At 33.7% G+C, this 16,676-nt stretch overlaps 2 protein-coding genes across 6 annotated transcripts in view; one reads left to right on the top strand and one right to left on the bottom strand.

Annotated features, from left to right (window-relative positions):
* Window positions 1–13: 13 nt before the first annotated feature.
* On the bottom strand, window positions 14–3,438 carry LOC140053968 (LYR motif-containing protein 5A-like). 5 transcript variants are annotated; one of them, XM_072098744.1, is made up of 3 exons: window positions 3,313–3,438; window positions 1,510–1,677; window positions 14–911 (listed from the first exon to the last, which is right to left on the bottom strand). In XM_072098744.1, the coding sequence occupies exons 2-3, from the start codon at window positions 1,558–1,560 to the stop codon at window positions 693–695; spliced, it is 270 nt and encodes an 89-aa protein (XP_071954845.1). In that variant the 5' UTR covers window positions 1,561–1,677; window positions 3,313–3,438; the 3' UTR covers window positions 14–692. The 5 variants fall into 5 exon arrangements, with proteins under 5 accessions (XP_071954845.1, XP_071954846.1, XP_071954847.1 ...); XM_072098745.1 differs by having other exon boundaries at window positions 1,510–1,674; window positions 3,313–3,434; XM_072098746.1 differs by having other exon boundaries at window positions 3,319–3,429.
* Window positions 3,439–3,582: 144 nt separating this feature from the next.
* Window positions 3,583–16,676, top strand: part of LOC140053966 (phosphatidylinositol 4-phosphate 3-kinase C2 domain-containing subunit beta-like) — a 34,324-nt gene continuing 21,230 nt past the window's right edge. Inside the window, exons 1-11 of the mRNA XM_072098740.1 lie at window positions 3,583–3,700; window positions 4,239–5,726; window positions 6,043–6,131; window positions 6,856–7,010; window positions 9,629–9,749; window positions 10,197–10,308; window positions 10,923–11,002; window positions 11,879–11,945; window positions 12,541–12,854; window positions 15,390–15,515; window positions 16,287–16,421. Of these exons, the coding sequence (XP_071954841.1) occupies window positions 4,329–5,726; window positions 6,043–6,131; window positions 6,856–7,010; window positions 9,629–9,749; window positions 10,197–10,308; window positions 10,923–11,002; window positions 11,879–11,945; window positions 12,541–12,854; window positions 15,390–15,515; window positions 16,287–16,421 (2,597 nt within the window). The 5' untranslated portion in view covers window positions 3,583–3,700; window positions 4,239–4,328. The remainder of the gene's footprint in view (window positions 3,701–4,238; window positions 5,727–6,042; window positions 6,132–6,855; window positions 7,011–9,628; window positions 9,750–10,196; window positions 10,309–10,922; window positions 11,003–11,878; window positions 11,946–12,540; window positions 12,855–15,389; window positions 15,516–16,286; window positions 16,422–16,676) is intronic.

A 16,676-nucleotide genomic window follows, 5' to 3' on the forward strand; every position in this document is an offset into this window, starting at 1 on the left:
AAAATGTCAGAAAACTTATTAACAATACAGGCATTACCTGTTTATTCATTATATTTTTATTTAATTCCTGGGAAATTTCTAATTACATGTAAAAACATAAGACAAAATTAGCCAGGTCAGAGGGGATTCCTCATACATATTCTTTGCCAACAATTTTATTATCAACTATTGTACATAAGTAACATTTTAAATATCCTAGCTCAACTTGAACTGGTTATGTGCGGAAGATCAGATTTAATATTAACATTTCAAAACTGTATCACCTTTACCTTTATGCCTTGTAATACACTACTACATTTATATATAGATGCCAAGCATTGTAATCATGTATAACATTAACATTTGTGCTATATTACACAAAAAATGCACCTAAAAAAATTGTGTTCACTTTCAGTATTTGCAATTATGAGCCATTAGTTGGGAAACTAATAAACAAAATGCAAAATGTTTGTCCATTATAGCTTACTGTATTATGGGCCTCTCTTTTTTTTAAGTTAAAGAAAACTTTTTTTCTTTTATATACACAGTAATACAATAGTATGAACCTCTGTCTGTGAACAAGACCACTTCAGTATTATAGTACTGTTACTAACAGATAACTGTACACTTCAAAGATCTCGTCATGTAACTAATAATCTTTGAATTTTATTGGGTGGATCAAAACTGTAATTAATGCACCATTTAGCAATCCACTATTGCACATGATGGCTATCATAGTAACGTTTCTTTAACGTCCTGTATTTTCTTAGCATATACAAAGCTTCTAATTCTTTACACACATACTCCCCTCTGGCTATAAGTTCTTCGATTTTCTCAACATCATTGACATCTTTGTTCTTCATGAAAGCAGAATGGCAGCGGGTTCTGAAATATTCTTCCCCCTTTGGATAATCTTTACCTAGATGAATCAACTGTGGAAACAAAGTTAAACATTTATATTTTGTTAGCTCATAGACAAATCTTGGTTAGAATAGTTATCTTGGTGGGTAAGAAAAATCCCAACACACAAAAATCAACAAGTCTGTTTTCCAGTCAATGTTGAGTTGTGTTGAATTGACCGGATTCAACAGGAAAACGGGGTAAAAATCAACATTTAAAATCGTTGCAAATCTGCAATCATTGAAGTTGAACCAAGTTCAAAAACATTTTTATTCTTTCATGTAAGATATCTGGGAAAACATGTCCTAGGCTGGGTTGAAGCATAAAAACCTGTAAAAAAATGTTCCCGCCTTTGTTTAACAAGTCCCTGGTTTTGCAAACACTTACGTCTGGGTGTCCCACCAACATACTCGAAAATAAAATAAAGAAAACCATGAACAATCGCATAAAAATGTTTCCGGCTTGATCATTATTATTCAACGCAACTCACTGTAACGTTCTGTTGATTGGAAAACAGGCTTTAAGCTAAGGCCAAGAAAAATATAACCATCTCTGAGAACTTTTATCTTCAATCATTTGATTGGCATAGGTTCATAAAGTGCTTTGGTATTTTAATACTCTTTCACTTACATTTCTATACAACTGTTTAACAGCATATCTTAGTTGAGTAGTGCTTGCCATGTTCTATTAATGCACTCTAATTACAATATTTATTAATTATTATGCTACTGTGTGCCTTTCTTGTGTTCATATATTGTCCATTCAGTGTTACTATCCTACAAGTTGTGTACACATCTGCTGAAAAAAACAAAAAAACTCTACAGTTAGACACAGTATGTGAAATTTAGGAAAGCAGGGATTATCTACAAAGTCAACTACATTAGATAGAACAGATTTAACCTTTCTTGTTCCAACATTAACAAAACATCAATTTATAAGCAAAGTTAAAAAATTGACAAAGGTTTTGACATGGTCGACTGGGAGTGTTTATTGGCATGGTTAAAGAACAACTTGACCGAGGACCATATTTTTTTAATGTATTAGGGATGTACATATGATTTCAGAAAAATCGCGAGATTAAGGATATCGCCGCACGCGCTGGTCGTACAGCCGTCGCCGTAAATTGCTGTGACGTCACAGGTGCATCGCAAAATCTATTTAATGAGTCCAGATATAAGCAAAAGAAACAATAAAAAAAATCAACATTTTTATTTTTTACGATTTATTTACAAAGTGTGTTTACTAGAAATGTTTGCAATTGTATTTGTTCAATATATATACTTCTATACTACTATAATATGTTATACCGTAAATACAAATTGTAAGTAGTAGTTGTACTAAGATGACATCGGGTATGAAGCATCTCACATACACACAGAGCCAAAATTGCATCTTGGACTTGCACCGTGTATGGACTCTAACCTTACGGTTTCCATTAAATATACCATTTCATGCTATCATTCTAAATAACTAACTTTCAACCTACTGCATTCCTCTTTTTTTCATACCATCCATCTTATCTTGGTGAAAAGGGAGGATACTACATTTTCCTCCCCTGAGTTTATAGCCTCTTTACTCGAACACAAACTCGAACACAAATAAGATCACAAATAAGATAGTTTAACAAGACAATTTTAATCATGTATTTTACCGCCATTTTTCATTTCTACATTTTAATTAACATCGTATCTAAAATTTTAAATGAGAAAATATATGGTTAATATAATGAATTCTGGCATCTTATTATGTAAATATACCGGTATTTTAACTACTCTAAACACTTACTTTTAATTTTCACAAATGTACTTATATGTATATAATATATTCATCAATGAGAATTTAAATAAACGTGAGAAGAACTCACACAAGACAAAAAAAGAAATGTTTGCAATTTGCCAGACTTTGCCAGAAAACTCATGACGTAAATTTTGCGATGCACCTGTCATATGTACATCCCTAAAATGTTGTTAACATATGGTCCTCGGTCGATCTATTTAACGATACTGATAGCCTTAATATTTTACTTGTAATGTAACTTAAAAGTCTTTTAATTGTTCCACAAAATGGGGCAGTTGCCATAAATAAATGTCAACAAAACATCTTTTTAAACTGCCACACAACTTTATTATTTCACTATATGCGCTGTGGATTGTTGTGGGGTTTTATATTCCCTATTGTGTTGATCCCTCCGTACTTCTCCTTGCTAGCTAGGCCTATAATCCGTTCCTTACTGAACTTGTAGCAGAGCCAGGCACACAGACCAATTTAGAACGTGGTGGCAGATGCGGACAATGTCAATGACATCATCTCTGGAGTCTCTACTAGGCCTAGGCTGGGTATAATAACAGATGATGATTGGGTAAATATAACCCTTTACACGTCTAGCTAGGGCCAAATTTCTAAACTTAAATTCCTACAAAATAAGAAATTTACCTAGGCCTAGGCTATATCAATTCTTTACACCAAGATCAACAGCTGTGTTTTTGTGCGGAAGAAGAAGGTCACCTTTTCTTTTCCTTTTTAAACATCGATAGAGATCACGTAGACACAAAATTCAATTCAACAACATTTTTTGTTTACGTTTTTTATGACATTACAAAAATAGGAACTTTACGGTCCAGTACGGTAAATTGTGGTTATTATGCACAGTGCACACGCACAGCAAAATCTATTCTGATCGTATGAGAGTATGAGAGGGGTGTTTTCACATTTTCAGAATTGTATGTTAAAAAAACGTCAAAAAAGTCTTGTTTTTGTTGATGTTGGCGCACAGTAATGTGAGTATTGAATGGTGTTAACGTTTTATTTGTTTTAAACAAGCGTAGGTATATTATTATGTACTATATTATAAACGTGTATAGGCCTATAATTATTAAATTTTCCAACATAACTATCCTAGGCTGGCTAGGCCTACCATACCTACACTACAGTGGACTGGGACTACTGCTGTACTGTCGAGCTAGGCCTAAGTGGGCCCATGAGGGGCTACCCCCATGAGGCATACATAGCTAAGCTAGCCTTTGGTTGTAGTTGTTGACATTATTGTGTAATATTATTAATTATGAAAGGCTGTGCTTATTTAATATTATGATATGATCAATTATAAATTCTTTTAATTTTTAGTTCCACATAAATTTTTTCGGTTGGAACATCTGATTCTGCGACCCAGGGCACAAATGTTTCTTGTAAAAAAAAAATTTAGAACATTGTAGTGCCAGCTATGGCGATGGCAAGTATGCACTTCTGGTGTGTTATTGATAATTTAATTAGTGACTGTTTGTTTAAGGTAATTTATTTATCTATTGTTAATGTTTAACAGGACAATGACTAATTTCATTCTACATATTTTATTTTAACAGGTTACAGATGGCTGTTTTTCAGTATTTTAAGGAGGAACTAAAATAAGAGGAATATTAGAAATTCATGATCTGAAAATATAAGAAAATAAAATGGCACAGCAATCAGAGGAAGAATATGAAGCACAGATTCAAAGGGCTATGACTTTAAGTATACAAACAGCCAAGGTGGAGGCTCTGTCAAGGAAATCCTCAAAAGGTCAAGTGATTCACCAGCCAGCCAAAAGCCAACCTTCTACCAAGCAACCCACACTCTCTACAGAATCTGCCCACCAGCAGCCTGACTTAATTTCTTTTAACTTTCAACATGTTTTAGGATTACCCCGTCAAAATGAACATAAAACATCGTCTACACTTCAGGATACAAGTGATACTTTTGAGCCAGTTTTGTCTTCTAGTTTGCCGTCTCCACAAAAAACAAATTTGGAATATTTGGAAGATGTTTTTATGCCGAATGCACAACAAGGAATGGACAGCAAAATGAGTGGTTCTTCCTCTACTATTGCTCCAATAACTAATGATCCCTTTGCAAGTGCAGTCAAAACAACATCTTCAGGAACCACGACCATTATAAATAATTTTGAAGATTCTTTTCTCGATACAAATAATTGGGTTAACTTTTCAGACGATCCAGTACAAAAGAGTCGATCACTTCCAGTTAGTCCGGACACCTTAAGAAGATCATCTAACAGTAACCAGCATACTTACTCAACTATGAAACCTGAAGGTAAAACTAAGTCTACTATCGGTTCCATTTCTAAAAAGCCAGATTTGGTTGACTGTAAAGAAGAATCTGCATCAACACAGCCACAGATCAGTTTTGGCTCTCCATCCTTTGTTAGCTATGTTAGTGATAGTCAAACTTTACCAACTGAAAGAAAAGGATTTGCTGATGTTCACAAGGCTTTGAGACCATCCAATACTCGATACACTAAAAACCCTTTTTTAACAACAAGCATTGACCCTACAATGCGAAGAATTAATAGCCAGCCAAATTTCCAGGCCTACAAAACCACTTCTAACGGCCAGCCACCTGTACCACCAAAAAACATGTTTCAACAAAGCAACAACCTTGCCTTTACAGACAATCAATCAAAAGCCAAAACACTACCAACAAAGAGTGACTCAAAGCGTAATGGAACAGATTTGATGCATTTCAGACCAGACTTTTCAATGGTTGTGGAGGATTTATCTATCAGTGATTTTGATCCACTCATCCCTAAAAAATCGACAAAAAAAGAAGTAGTCGAAGTTGATGATCTTCCTTCTGACGGAAGTGGCACTAAAATGCGAAAAGGAAAGGTATCCAAGCCACCAAAATCCGACACAAATCGCGCTAAATCATACCATGCTAATGATTCTGAGACACCTGTCTTACCTGAACGACCACGGACTGTGTACAAGGAGTCTTCAGTTCTGCCAGAGCAACCAGCTGCTCCTAAATGGCAACCCCGTTCTGTAATCACATTTGAGTCATCGCAAAAAACACAGGTCTCTTTTTTTTACATATTTATAAAATGTAATACCCCATAAATAAATCTATTCCCCAAAAAACTCCACCCCCTTCCTGGATCCACCTATGGAATTGAAGAAGCTCTGCTCTGAACAGACCACTTTTAATACTTTCCCATGACAGATATGCATTAATGTAGCATAAATGTGTACTGAAAATGCTGTTTTACATCTTGCGAATTGTTGTACAGAAATGTTGTTACAATTCATTATGTTTAGTCATTTGGCATATTCAAGTAGATCTGAATTTTTGTTACTATTAATAGAAAGTTTTTAAATATTCTGTTAATTTCAGGCAGAAAATGTATTTTTTGGTGATGGATTGTTTGACATCACAGAGGAAAGAGATGAAGAAGGAGCAAGTTTCTGTGAAGGCATTATGAGGTAAAGAATTTTTTATTAGGGCCAAGCGGTTAAGGCAGGGGCATACTGTATGTGTACTGTACCTAAAGAGCCAACAATATCGGCATGCTAAGGGCCGACTTGCTCCTAGTTCTGGTGGTGGAACAAGTCTTCTCAGATTAGGACCATGTACACAGTGTCCGGTGTATATAGTTTTTCTGCACTTTAAATAACCCAGTTTACCATTCCAGGCGATTATGGGGTGAACTGGTTCACAAAATAACCACCTATCTGATCGGACAGTAATTAATTTACTATTGGTAATCCTTGGGCCTAAATGTATAAAATAAAAAAATTAATATCAAGAATTGTTAGGTGTGAACCTTTGGATTTCAGAAAATGCCATCCTATTGAATATTGCACTTACAGTAGTTAAATGTTCAATTTTTTAATAAATATGATTCAAATAAAACAAATGTTGGTCCGTGTGGTTGTTTGCAAACCCTGCTATAACTATATTATCAGCATCTAATTTTGAGTGATGAAAGCGATTCAGTTGGTTTAAATAATCTGCCTGTGTAGTACAGTATCTACCAAAGGTCTGACTAGCTTGCTGGGGTTAGTTAGTATATAATAGATAGACACGCCCTTTGGCGATACTTGTCTTTGACAGCTCAGTGCTGCCTTTTTTATGTATCATCACTGAAAGGAATAAATGAAGATAAAAATAAATTAGTTTTGATTTATTTGTTATATTTTTATTCAGCTTACGAAAACAATTCAAATCCAATGATAAGGAAAGTAATCCTGGATTTGTGTATAGCCCAGTGTTCCAGAGACGAGTTACAAGTGGACCAGAGGCTAGTATTAAGCTACATATGACAACAGCAGTCAGCCAGCCCATTACATTCACATGTGATGGTAAGACTCTTTTAATTTTAACTGTGTTAAGCTCTGTCTACACTATCTAAAATCATGTGACAAAAATGTGATGTGCCCAAATATGATATAATTTTTCTACTTTTAAATATAAAATTAAAGATCTACATTTCATCAACAATAATTTGTGGTTTATTAAAAATAAAGAAATACAAATTAATAAGAATTTTATAACTTTATGGCCTTTTGTGACCATTGAATACCAACATTAAAGAAATAAACAAAGTACCCCTCCGTGATAAGAACATAACGCACAAATTAAATATATCATTCCAAGCTATCATCCTTAATATCTAATTTTCAAACCTTTGCATTCTTTTTTTTTTATCTCATCCATTTTGTCTTTGTGAAAAAGGATGATATTTTATATTCCTACTCTGAGTTTACTGCCTCTCTACACGAACAAGATAGTGACTTTTATAAGTAAATATTTGTAATATACTGTACAATCGAAAGAAAAAAATATGCTTGCAAATTTTTTATTGCCGCAAATGTAGATATATATATATATATATATACATATAGAACAGATAATTATAATACAGTAAAAATGGGATTAACAAGACAAAAAAAAAACATAATGCACACAATAAAATTTTCCTGTTTTATCATAATTTGAGTACATACAATATAACATTTACTTTACCCATACCTCCACCCTCCCAGCCGTCAAGTCACAGAAAAAATACCTTTTTTATCTAGATAAAGTTAAAAAGGTTTCAAGGTAATAAGTTATTTACACATGCTTAACATTACTGCATGTAGTATAGGGTTTGATGACCTTACAATACAAAAAACATATACCAGCATAAAATATTTATGTTTCCGAAAAATTATCATCAGATTACTGATTTCATATTTCCTTTTATTGAACCACTGAAATGATGTATACACAAATTAATACTACCATTTTATCCTTGAATATTTGTATTTTGGTTTGTTTTTGATATTATTGACCTTTGATACCAACTTGAAAACTCACTGTATGGTATGATAATTGTTGACACAAAAGGCTCCCTGTTATGTGGACATACTGTACAGTTACAATATGTATATAGCAGCTGTATGACTACAGTGGAGTTATCATGAATGAAAATATTTAACAACATTTGAAAAACATGGGTTAAAGAATGTTGTTATTACATGGAAACCTACATATTTGAGATAGCTAGTCTTTCCTATAATTTTTTCAAAAAGTAATTAAAAATTTTAAAAATTCTCAAAACTTAAATTTCACATCCGAATAACACTAAACTTAATCATAAACATACTTCTACTAGTATTTATTTAGAAGTTCATTTAAAAACATGTTTACATTTCGATTTAGAAAATAATAACTGTGTGTGAACACCTTTATTACTTGATATTTCATTGTAATTATATTGATTACTTTTTTAACCTGTACTGAACTAAAGGAGATCTTATCCATTGTCCTTACCTTGAAATCTTTAAACTTTCTTTTAGTTTCAATGCTCCTTCTTTCTTTAATTCTCTGCCTTTAAGCATTCGTAACTCTTACAATTTCTTCTCCTTTAAATCTCTTTTGAAATAAATATATCTTTCTCTCTCTCTAATAATAATATTATTTCTTAATTATCCTTTTTACATTGTAGGCCTACTGTATATTTATATATATTTACTGTTCGTATTGTTGGAGGGTCCCTAAAGATCAGCTTAAGCTGGATGGATCACTCTCTTTAAATATTGTTGAAATGAAAAATAAAATAAAAAATTTACATTTTTATTTTAAAAAAATCAAATTAAAAAATATATATTTTCGGATTTACTGAGTTTACCATAATTAAATTATTAGGACCATGGTTTATGCAGCTCTACTACAAATTCTAAAGTCCCAGGTGCCAACAAAATCTCTAATGGGACCATTATAAGTCATTCCTTATTTTCAAATTCTACTTTTTATAATTTTTATATTCATTTCTACATCTTAAACTACTCTAATTCATAATATTCCAAAAAACCTACTTCGATCTATGTATTGTACGATGTACACTGAAAATCATAATAGCACTTGACATGCACACTTTAACTTAACCACAATTCAAATTAAAACCACAGCACACCCACCGATTCTAATCAAATCAGTTTGCGGTAAATATAATATTTATTTCCTCTCCAAAAAAATTGTAATGTAATAATATTAAAATTCATTATAACAATTAATTTTAAATATTTATTGAACTGTATAATTCATCTCATCATCATATGCCTACAAAAAGCTCTGTCTACACAATCAAACTAGCACATCACATTTTTTTGTCACATAAAATTTGATGTAGATAAGATAAATTTATTGAACAAACGCTTTTGTATCAGCAGCACACGTTTACAAGGCAATATAAAAACAAAAAGAAAAGTATCAAAAATAACATTTAAGTCTTAAATAAGAAGCGAATTATACAAGTAAAATAAAATAGTAAAAACAAGCTAATTTTACAGATCGAACAATACTTAACCTATATGATAGAGTTAATGGATTTTCTATCTGTAGACAGAGCTTAAATATTTAAAGAAAAACAGTACGGTTACATACGGTAATACCGTGGCTTTTTATTTCATATTCTTTAATTCTCTTTTTGCAGTGAATACCTCTGTACAACATGTTATCAGCCAAGGGCTGTGCTATTTACCAGAACCCTTAGCTACTCTTCCATCGGAGCAGTTTATGCTTAAAGTACAAGGACAAGCTGAATATCTTCATCAGTAAGATTTTCTTCTTTTTTTTTATTATTATTTTTTATTTTATTATGATTTCTATCCTATATGTGGCATGGGTATGTATTTTGGGATAGATGATGTCAAAGAGATAATTAGGTGCCTAAACAGTGGCAAAAGGCTCTGGTTTAGCATTAGAGCTTTCCAATGCTGAGTAGTTGCATGCTTATGCTCTGGCTCCTTAAGCTCTGGAGCCCCTGGGTTTAGCCAGTGAGGACTCACTGTTACGCCACTGTTTCTTAGCACAGAGCGGGAGATGAAATGATCCTGTGAAAAGGCTGTTTAAGAGTATTGCACAAAATAATCACGATAATCTATTGCACTGATTTTTAAAATGTAAAAGACAAAATGAAATTTTGTCTTCATTGACCCCACATTCATACGTTATCTTATTATATCAAATATTTGATAATTTTAAACATTAATGATTTTCAGTGATGCTATGCTGGGAGATTTTGAATATGTTCAACGTTGCCGAAAGTTTGATAAAGATGTTTATTTACAGTTGCTGAAGGAGAACGATGCGATCAGAGATCTCGCACGATCGGTAGGTTTAACAACATGATGTATTACCAAGTGTTCTGCATGAAACGATTACCGTATATCCTCAGGTATAATCCCACTCCGGGTCTAATCCCACCCTCCTACTTTATGTCTGATTTCACAAACATGCATATCTTTAGGTATAGTCCCTGTATTGAATTTAGGTTTCGATGTAGGCCTCTCTCTAGCCAGTTCAGAATGATGCTTACCAATCATTTTTTTTCTGAACCAGGGTTTCTCCGAGTATGGTGCCACCCACCCCCCAAAGTTGGCCTAATTTTGTGTTCTACAGGGATGGGATTATACCAGAGGATGTTCGGTAATGATAATCATGTTTTCAGTAATTATTTAATAAATATACAAATATGTTTGGAACATCAACATGAAGGTAAGAGCATACTATATAGCTCATATGTAGATACACTATGTCCATTCCTCATATAAGCCAAACTTCTAAATTTGATTTAATATTCATAAAAAATAAATAGTAACTCAAATTTGTAATTGATTTTTGGTTTCAGACATGATGCTTTATCCGAGTATAAGTACAGCAATATCAATAACCCCCACCCCTTAATTTGTGCAAAATGTACTTTTTTCATCATTTCTATTTTGCAGATGGAAGATGACAAGCAAGATGTTAATGTAAAGCGTTTTTCCAATTTATTTGATAGACCAGTTACAACCTCTGTTTCAAAGTGAGTTCTTATAGTTATACTACCATTTAGTGACCTATCATTCAACTTTTAGTATTACAGTACAGTAGGAAAGTAGTATCATCCGCAAGCTTAGGCACTCTACGGACCCACGGCAACCAACAATGCAGCACGTGCTACTTAGATCGGCATTCCAACACTATCCCATGCTTGTTTTGAATAGTGCTCCAAGTTCTTTAAGGTGCAGTGTGTGTGTGTGTCTCATATAATGCTTGCATTATAGACCATAAACCCTTAACCTAATTTTCCATGATATCAGCATGTGTTTCACATGATGCAGGACAAATGTTGTCATGTGTGGAGATACAGCACTGAGAATCGTGTAAATGATTTAATTTTAATTTTATTTGAATTCACACTCTACAGCGGGGGAGCACGCCACTTGCAGAATGGAATACATACAACACAAGAAAACAAGAGCATTGATAAAACAAAGCCTACTACAAATATTGTTCTTATAATATAACTGCTATACAAGTATATATACTGCTATATTATGAAGATCAGATCACTTAAAGTGGAATAGATAAAGAACACTTTTAATAATAATCTCCCTCTCATATAGGTGGCTTAGCTATAGTTTCTATCCATTTGACTACAGAAACAGGGCAATTTAGTACACCGGGTTAATTGCATATTTTTAATGTAACAATATTTCTTTTATTGAATTTAGTGAGAGTTATATCTTGAGTTATTTTGCATTTTTAGATTTCCATAGAATCCCAACCGTTCATTATGAAAAGAAGAATCTATTATTCAAAAGAAGCGTTCAAGTTTAACATAATGGTGAAATAAATAAAATTATATATATATATATATATATATGTGTAATATTGTGTATTCCATATAATACTTTAGGCATGGTCTGTCTGTTTTAATGGATATGTTCTCCAATGAAGTTGAAAAGCTCAGAAACTCTATCAAGGTATCTTATTCACTATTTTTTCTTATTCTTTTTTAAAAAACAAACAAAAATGTATTTGAGTAGTGTAGTAGTTTTTAATATGAAGCTATTAATTGAAAGTCTAAACTGTGTATCAGTAAGGAAATCTAACAAGAAGACCTGAGCTCACCTTGCTAATGTAGGAACTCGTATTAACAGTCCTTTGATCTTATGTCTGGCTGCGACAAATACCAACAGTACTGTATGTACATATTCTCCATGGCGCGCGGTATCTGTTAAGGGCGTGATGGACAAATAAGCACAAGAATTGGCAGCACTGACATGACGTGACCCTTAAGCGTGGTTCCCACTAGCGACGCAACACAAGGGCGTAACGCAACGCAAGTGAATTGACCAATCACAAGCGATGGCTTATTCGCTTGTGATTGCTAACTGTCTATAACTTCGCTTGTCATTGGTTAAAACGCTTGCGTTGAGTTTACGTCCTTGCGTTACGTTCTAGTGGGAACCAAGCTTTAGAGAAGAATGTACTGTGGTTGAAAAGTGTATCAAAGGAATGGTGCTATATAAATCAAAAATATTATATTATAAATATTATTATTATCTTATTATTTAGACTGGTGGTAAACAGCATACTCTTCCTGTCACCCAGGCAGCAAATGCTATTTGTCACACGTTGGCAAATGTGGAAACAAGTGAGATCAGCAAATTTGTCATGTTACTGAGAGGTGGTTTTGCAGGTGAAACATTTCTAGATCGTTTGACTATAGCTGTCTTCAAGCTAATAGACATGTATTGTAAAGCATTTGACACAACATTCAGTGCCTGGACGAAAGACCCATGTGTCGGGATGGAGAGTGTTGAAACTATTCATAAGCCATTGCAATTCAAAGTTTCTGCGGCTCATAGGGTACCAATTGAGTGGAAAAGGTATATTTTTAATACCATATTTTTGTATATTGAATATGTAGCTGTATTACAAACTTGGTGGTTAACGGAAAAATGGATAAATAATATGTGTATATTTCATGCGCATATATTCATCTAAGAGGGAAGTATGCGATGAAAGGGTATATGTATGTGTATATATCCTTGTATATATAAATCCAAAGGAAAATTACTGAAAAAAATTACAATGCTGTGGGTATCAAAAATATAAACCCTTATATATATATATATATATATATATATATATATATATATATATATATATATATATATATATATAAATCATACTGTAAATTATAGAAACAGTGCTCATATTCGGAACATGATCTCATAATCGCGTCGAGCATAGCTCATTGGCGGAAGTTCCATATTTTTTAGTTGTATGAAAAAATGTCTCTGGCTGGATTCGAACCTGCAACCTCTCGCTTACAGGGCGAGTATCATACCACTAGACCACAGAGCCATGTATGGTATTATCACAGATTTTCACCCACCAGATACATTCTCTCATACAACAAACGCCCTCGCAATCAGTGGAGGCTTAACAAGTCAGAATAAATTCCAACTTTAATTCGCAACGGTTTTTTAAATAATATTGTGTATATGTAAATCAATGATGTTGCGTAGCACTGTGTAAATTATATATAAATCATACTGTAAATTATAGAAACAGTGCTCATATTCGGAACATGATCTCATAATCGCGTCGAGCATAGCTCATTGGCGAAAGTTCCATATTTTTTAGTTGTATGAAAAAATGTCTCTGGCTGGATTCGAACCTGCAACCTCTCGCTTACAGGGCGAGTATCATACCACTAGACCACAGAGCCATATATATATATATATAAGCTCTGCTAACTTTTCTGGCTGTTTAATTTATCGTTTTGATTTAGCTTTTCGCTTTTTATTTTTGTATCTCCATTGAGATCCAGCCACTGATACCCACAGCATTGTCATTTTTTTCAGTAATTTGCCTTTTGATTTATATATATATATATATTGCACTGATGAAGGACTAGTGTTGCCCAAAAGCTCTGCTAACTTTTCTGGCTGTTTTACTTCTCGTTTTGATTTAGCTTTTCGCTTTTATTTTGTATCTCCATTGGGATCCACCCACTGATACCCACAGCATTGTCATTTTCAGTAATTTGCCTTTGGATTTATATATATATATACACTTTTTAAGGCTGTTGTGAACATGAATAATCTTATTAATTCATGGTTTGGCTAGTTTCTTGCTGTAATTTTCTGAAGAAAAAGTCATATGGGATTATAGAGTGTTAGATTTTGATCAGGTAGTCAACAAACTTATAGGCAAACATAGAGCAGATGAGAATTATTGATGGAAGCTAGGTCATTAAAAAAGGCAGTGCTCCAACTTTGGAGGCGGAGTAGAACAGTTATAGAAGACGTGCATAAACAAGTTGATTTTCAAACGCGATTAGTCAACAATCGCATAGAAATTAATTCTCAAAATTGTTATAAAAGCTTAACATGCATTAGAGCATGTTAATTATCACCATTATATCACTTTTCTGTTAGCTAATTCCAAGTCAAGTAAATTTATTTGTAAACATATAAACACTTTACATTGAAATGAACGATTTCGACTAACAACAAATAAATAGGACTTGAACTACATGTAATGGTGAAACTATCCCTGCCGGACACAATCCCGATATTTTTAGAACTGGTTTCAGGGTTGGTGAAACTATCCCCGCCGGACACCATCCCGATATTTTTAGAACTGGTTTCAGGGTTGGTGAAACTATCCCCGCCGGACACAATCCCGATATTTTTAGAACTGGTTTCAGGGTTGGTGAAACTATCCCCGCCGGACACCATCCCGATATTTTTAGAACTGGTTTCGGGGTTGGTGAAACTATCCCCGCCGGACACCATCCCGATATTTTTAGAACAGGTTTCGGGGTTGGTGAAACTATCCCCGCCGGACACCATCCCGATATTTTTAGAACTGGTTTCGGGGTTGGTGAAACTATCCCCGCCGGACACCATCCCGATATTTTTAGAACAGGTTTCGGGGTTGGTGAAAAACTAAACCCAGCCGTACACCATTCTGTTATTTCAAGGTTTCGGGGTTGGTGAAAAACTAAACCCAGCTGGACACCATTCTGGTATTTCAAGGTTTTGGGGTTGGTGAAAAACTAAACCCAGCCGGACACCATTCTGGTATTTCAAGGTTTTGGGGTTGGTGAAAAACTAAACCCAGCCGGACACCATTCTGGTATTTCAAGGTTTTGGGGTTGGTGAAAAACTAAACCCAGCCGGACACCATTCTGGTATTTCAAGGTTTTGGGGTTGGTGAAAAAACTAAACCCAGCCGGACACCATTCCAGTATTTCAAGTTTTTGCGGAAAATGATGCATAATCAACCAATCAAATTACAAGAATACAATCAGATGTGTTAATATAATAAAATACACAAATAGAATCTTCTAATTTGATTGAACAATACACCTGTACTATTTTTGTTAATTTATTTATTCTTCATTACAGACATTATGACCATATAATTGTGTCCTGTCAAATATTTTACGGCGGAAGGGCACTGTGCAATCCTGTAGAGACGATGCAAGCACCTGTTGTTATTCGTTTCTTTGAAACAGTCAAATGGGACGATGAGTAAGTTAATTTCACTAGCCTGGATGAAGAATGGCATCCTAGTGATAGGACGTAGATTTTACTCGTCGACAGTTTAGATTAAGTGGACATTTACGTTGAAATGCCAGTGAATGTATGACGTAATGACCTTGGATCATCTGACCTTGTAATGTCTAGTAGCGCTAGTCCATGGACCTCCATCACACTGGGCCGGTGAAAGTACACAGTCTTAGGCCTATTGTGTAGCTTAGGCCTAGCCTATATCCTTATTTTTCAGAACTAAGGCTGGCGTCTTAGAGATGACCCTGTATATCATAAAAATGACGTAATAGGGTAGCAGTCAACAAAGTCGACATAAAATATAAATGTCCCTATTATTAAACCACTAAACAATCAATAATTCACAGTTTGTAAATATACAGTATTATAGGAAAATAACGCTTAGAAGAGAACGACGTTTCGACGACTTTGTGGGGTCTTTATCAATTCTAAAAAGCAACTAATTATATAACATAAATCATAACAAAAGACCTATTGTCTAACATCCTGTTAAATGAAAAGCTTAGCTTTTACAGAGTCACATTGTTAATTCAGATAGGTCTGTCTGATGTACAGCATTTCATAAATAAGACATTATTATTTTTATTTCAAGTATATGCCAAAATATGAACTATTTCTACTTGGATTAACAATCACATTATTATCCTTTAAATGCTGTTCTGTTATGTTTAAACATCAGTCAATTGGACGTGAAAATTAAAAAGTTCCAAATATTTACTGTTTGTCTTTCAGCATTGAAATACCTATTCCTGTATGTAACCTTCCTAGAGAGTCTAGGCTATGTCTGACAGTTCACGGTTGTCATTATGACAAGGTGGAAAGAACGACGCTAGGCTGGGTTGCTGTACCACTGTTTAACTACAAAAGGTACAGTACTATTGTGTGGCCATGTTTTATTTTTATATTGACGATATATTGTCTCCATAAAAAAATAGTTTTTTTTTTCAATTTGCCATTTTAACGTCACATAAACACTTCATAAAAAAAAGCTGGATCAAAAACAAATTATTTACCTGAAAAGAAATATAATTTCAAGCAAAAAATACTTCAATTGTCTGTCAGAAAATGGTTTCTTGTGAAATAATTATTTTTATGGTTTTTTTTCTATTGAAGTGAATAACT

The sequence above is a fragment of the Antedon mediterranea genome, chromosome 7, assembly GCF_964355755.1.
Source record: "Antedon mediterranea chromosome 7, ecAntMedi1.1, whole genome shotgun sequence".
Lineage (NCBI taxonomy): Eukaryota > Metazoa > Echinodermata > Crinoidea > Comatulida > Antedonidae > Antedon > Antedon mediterranea.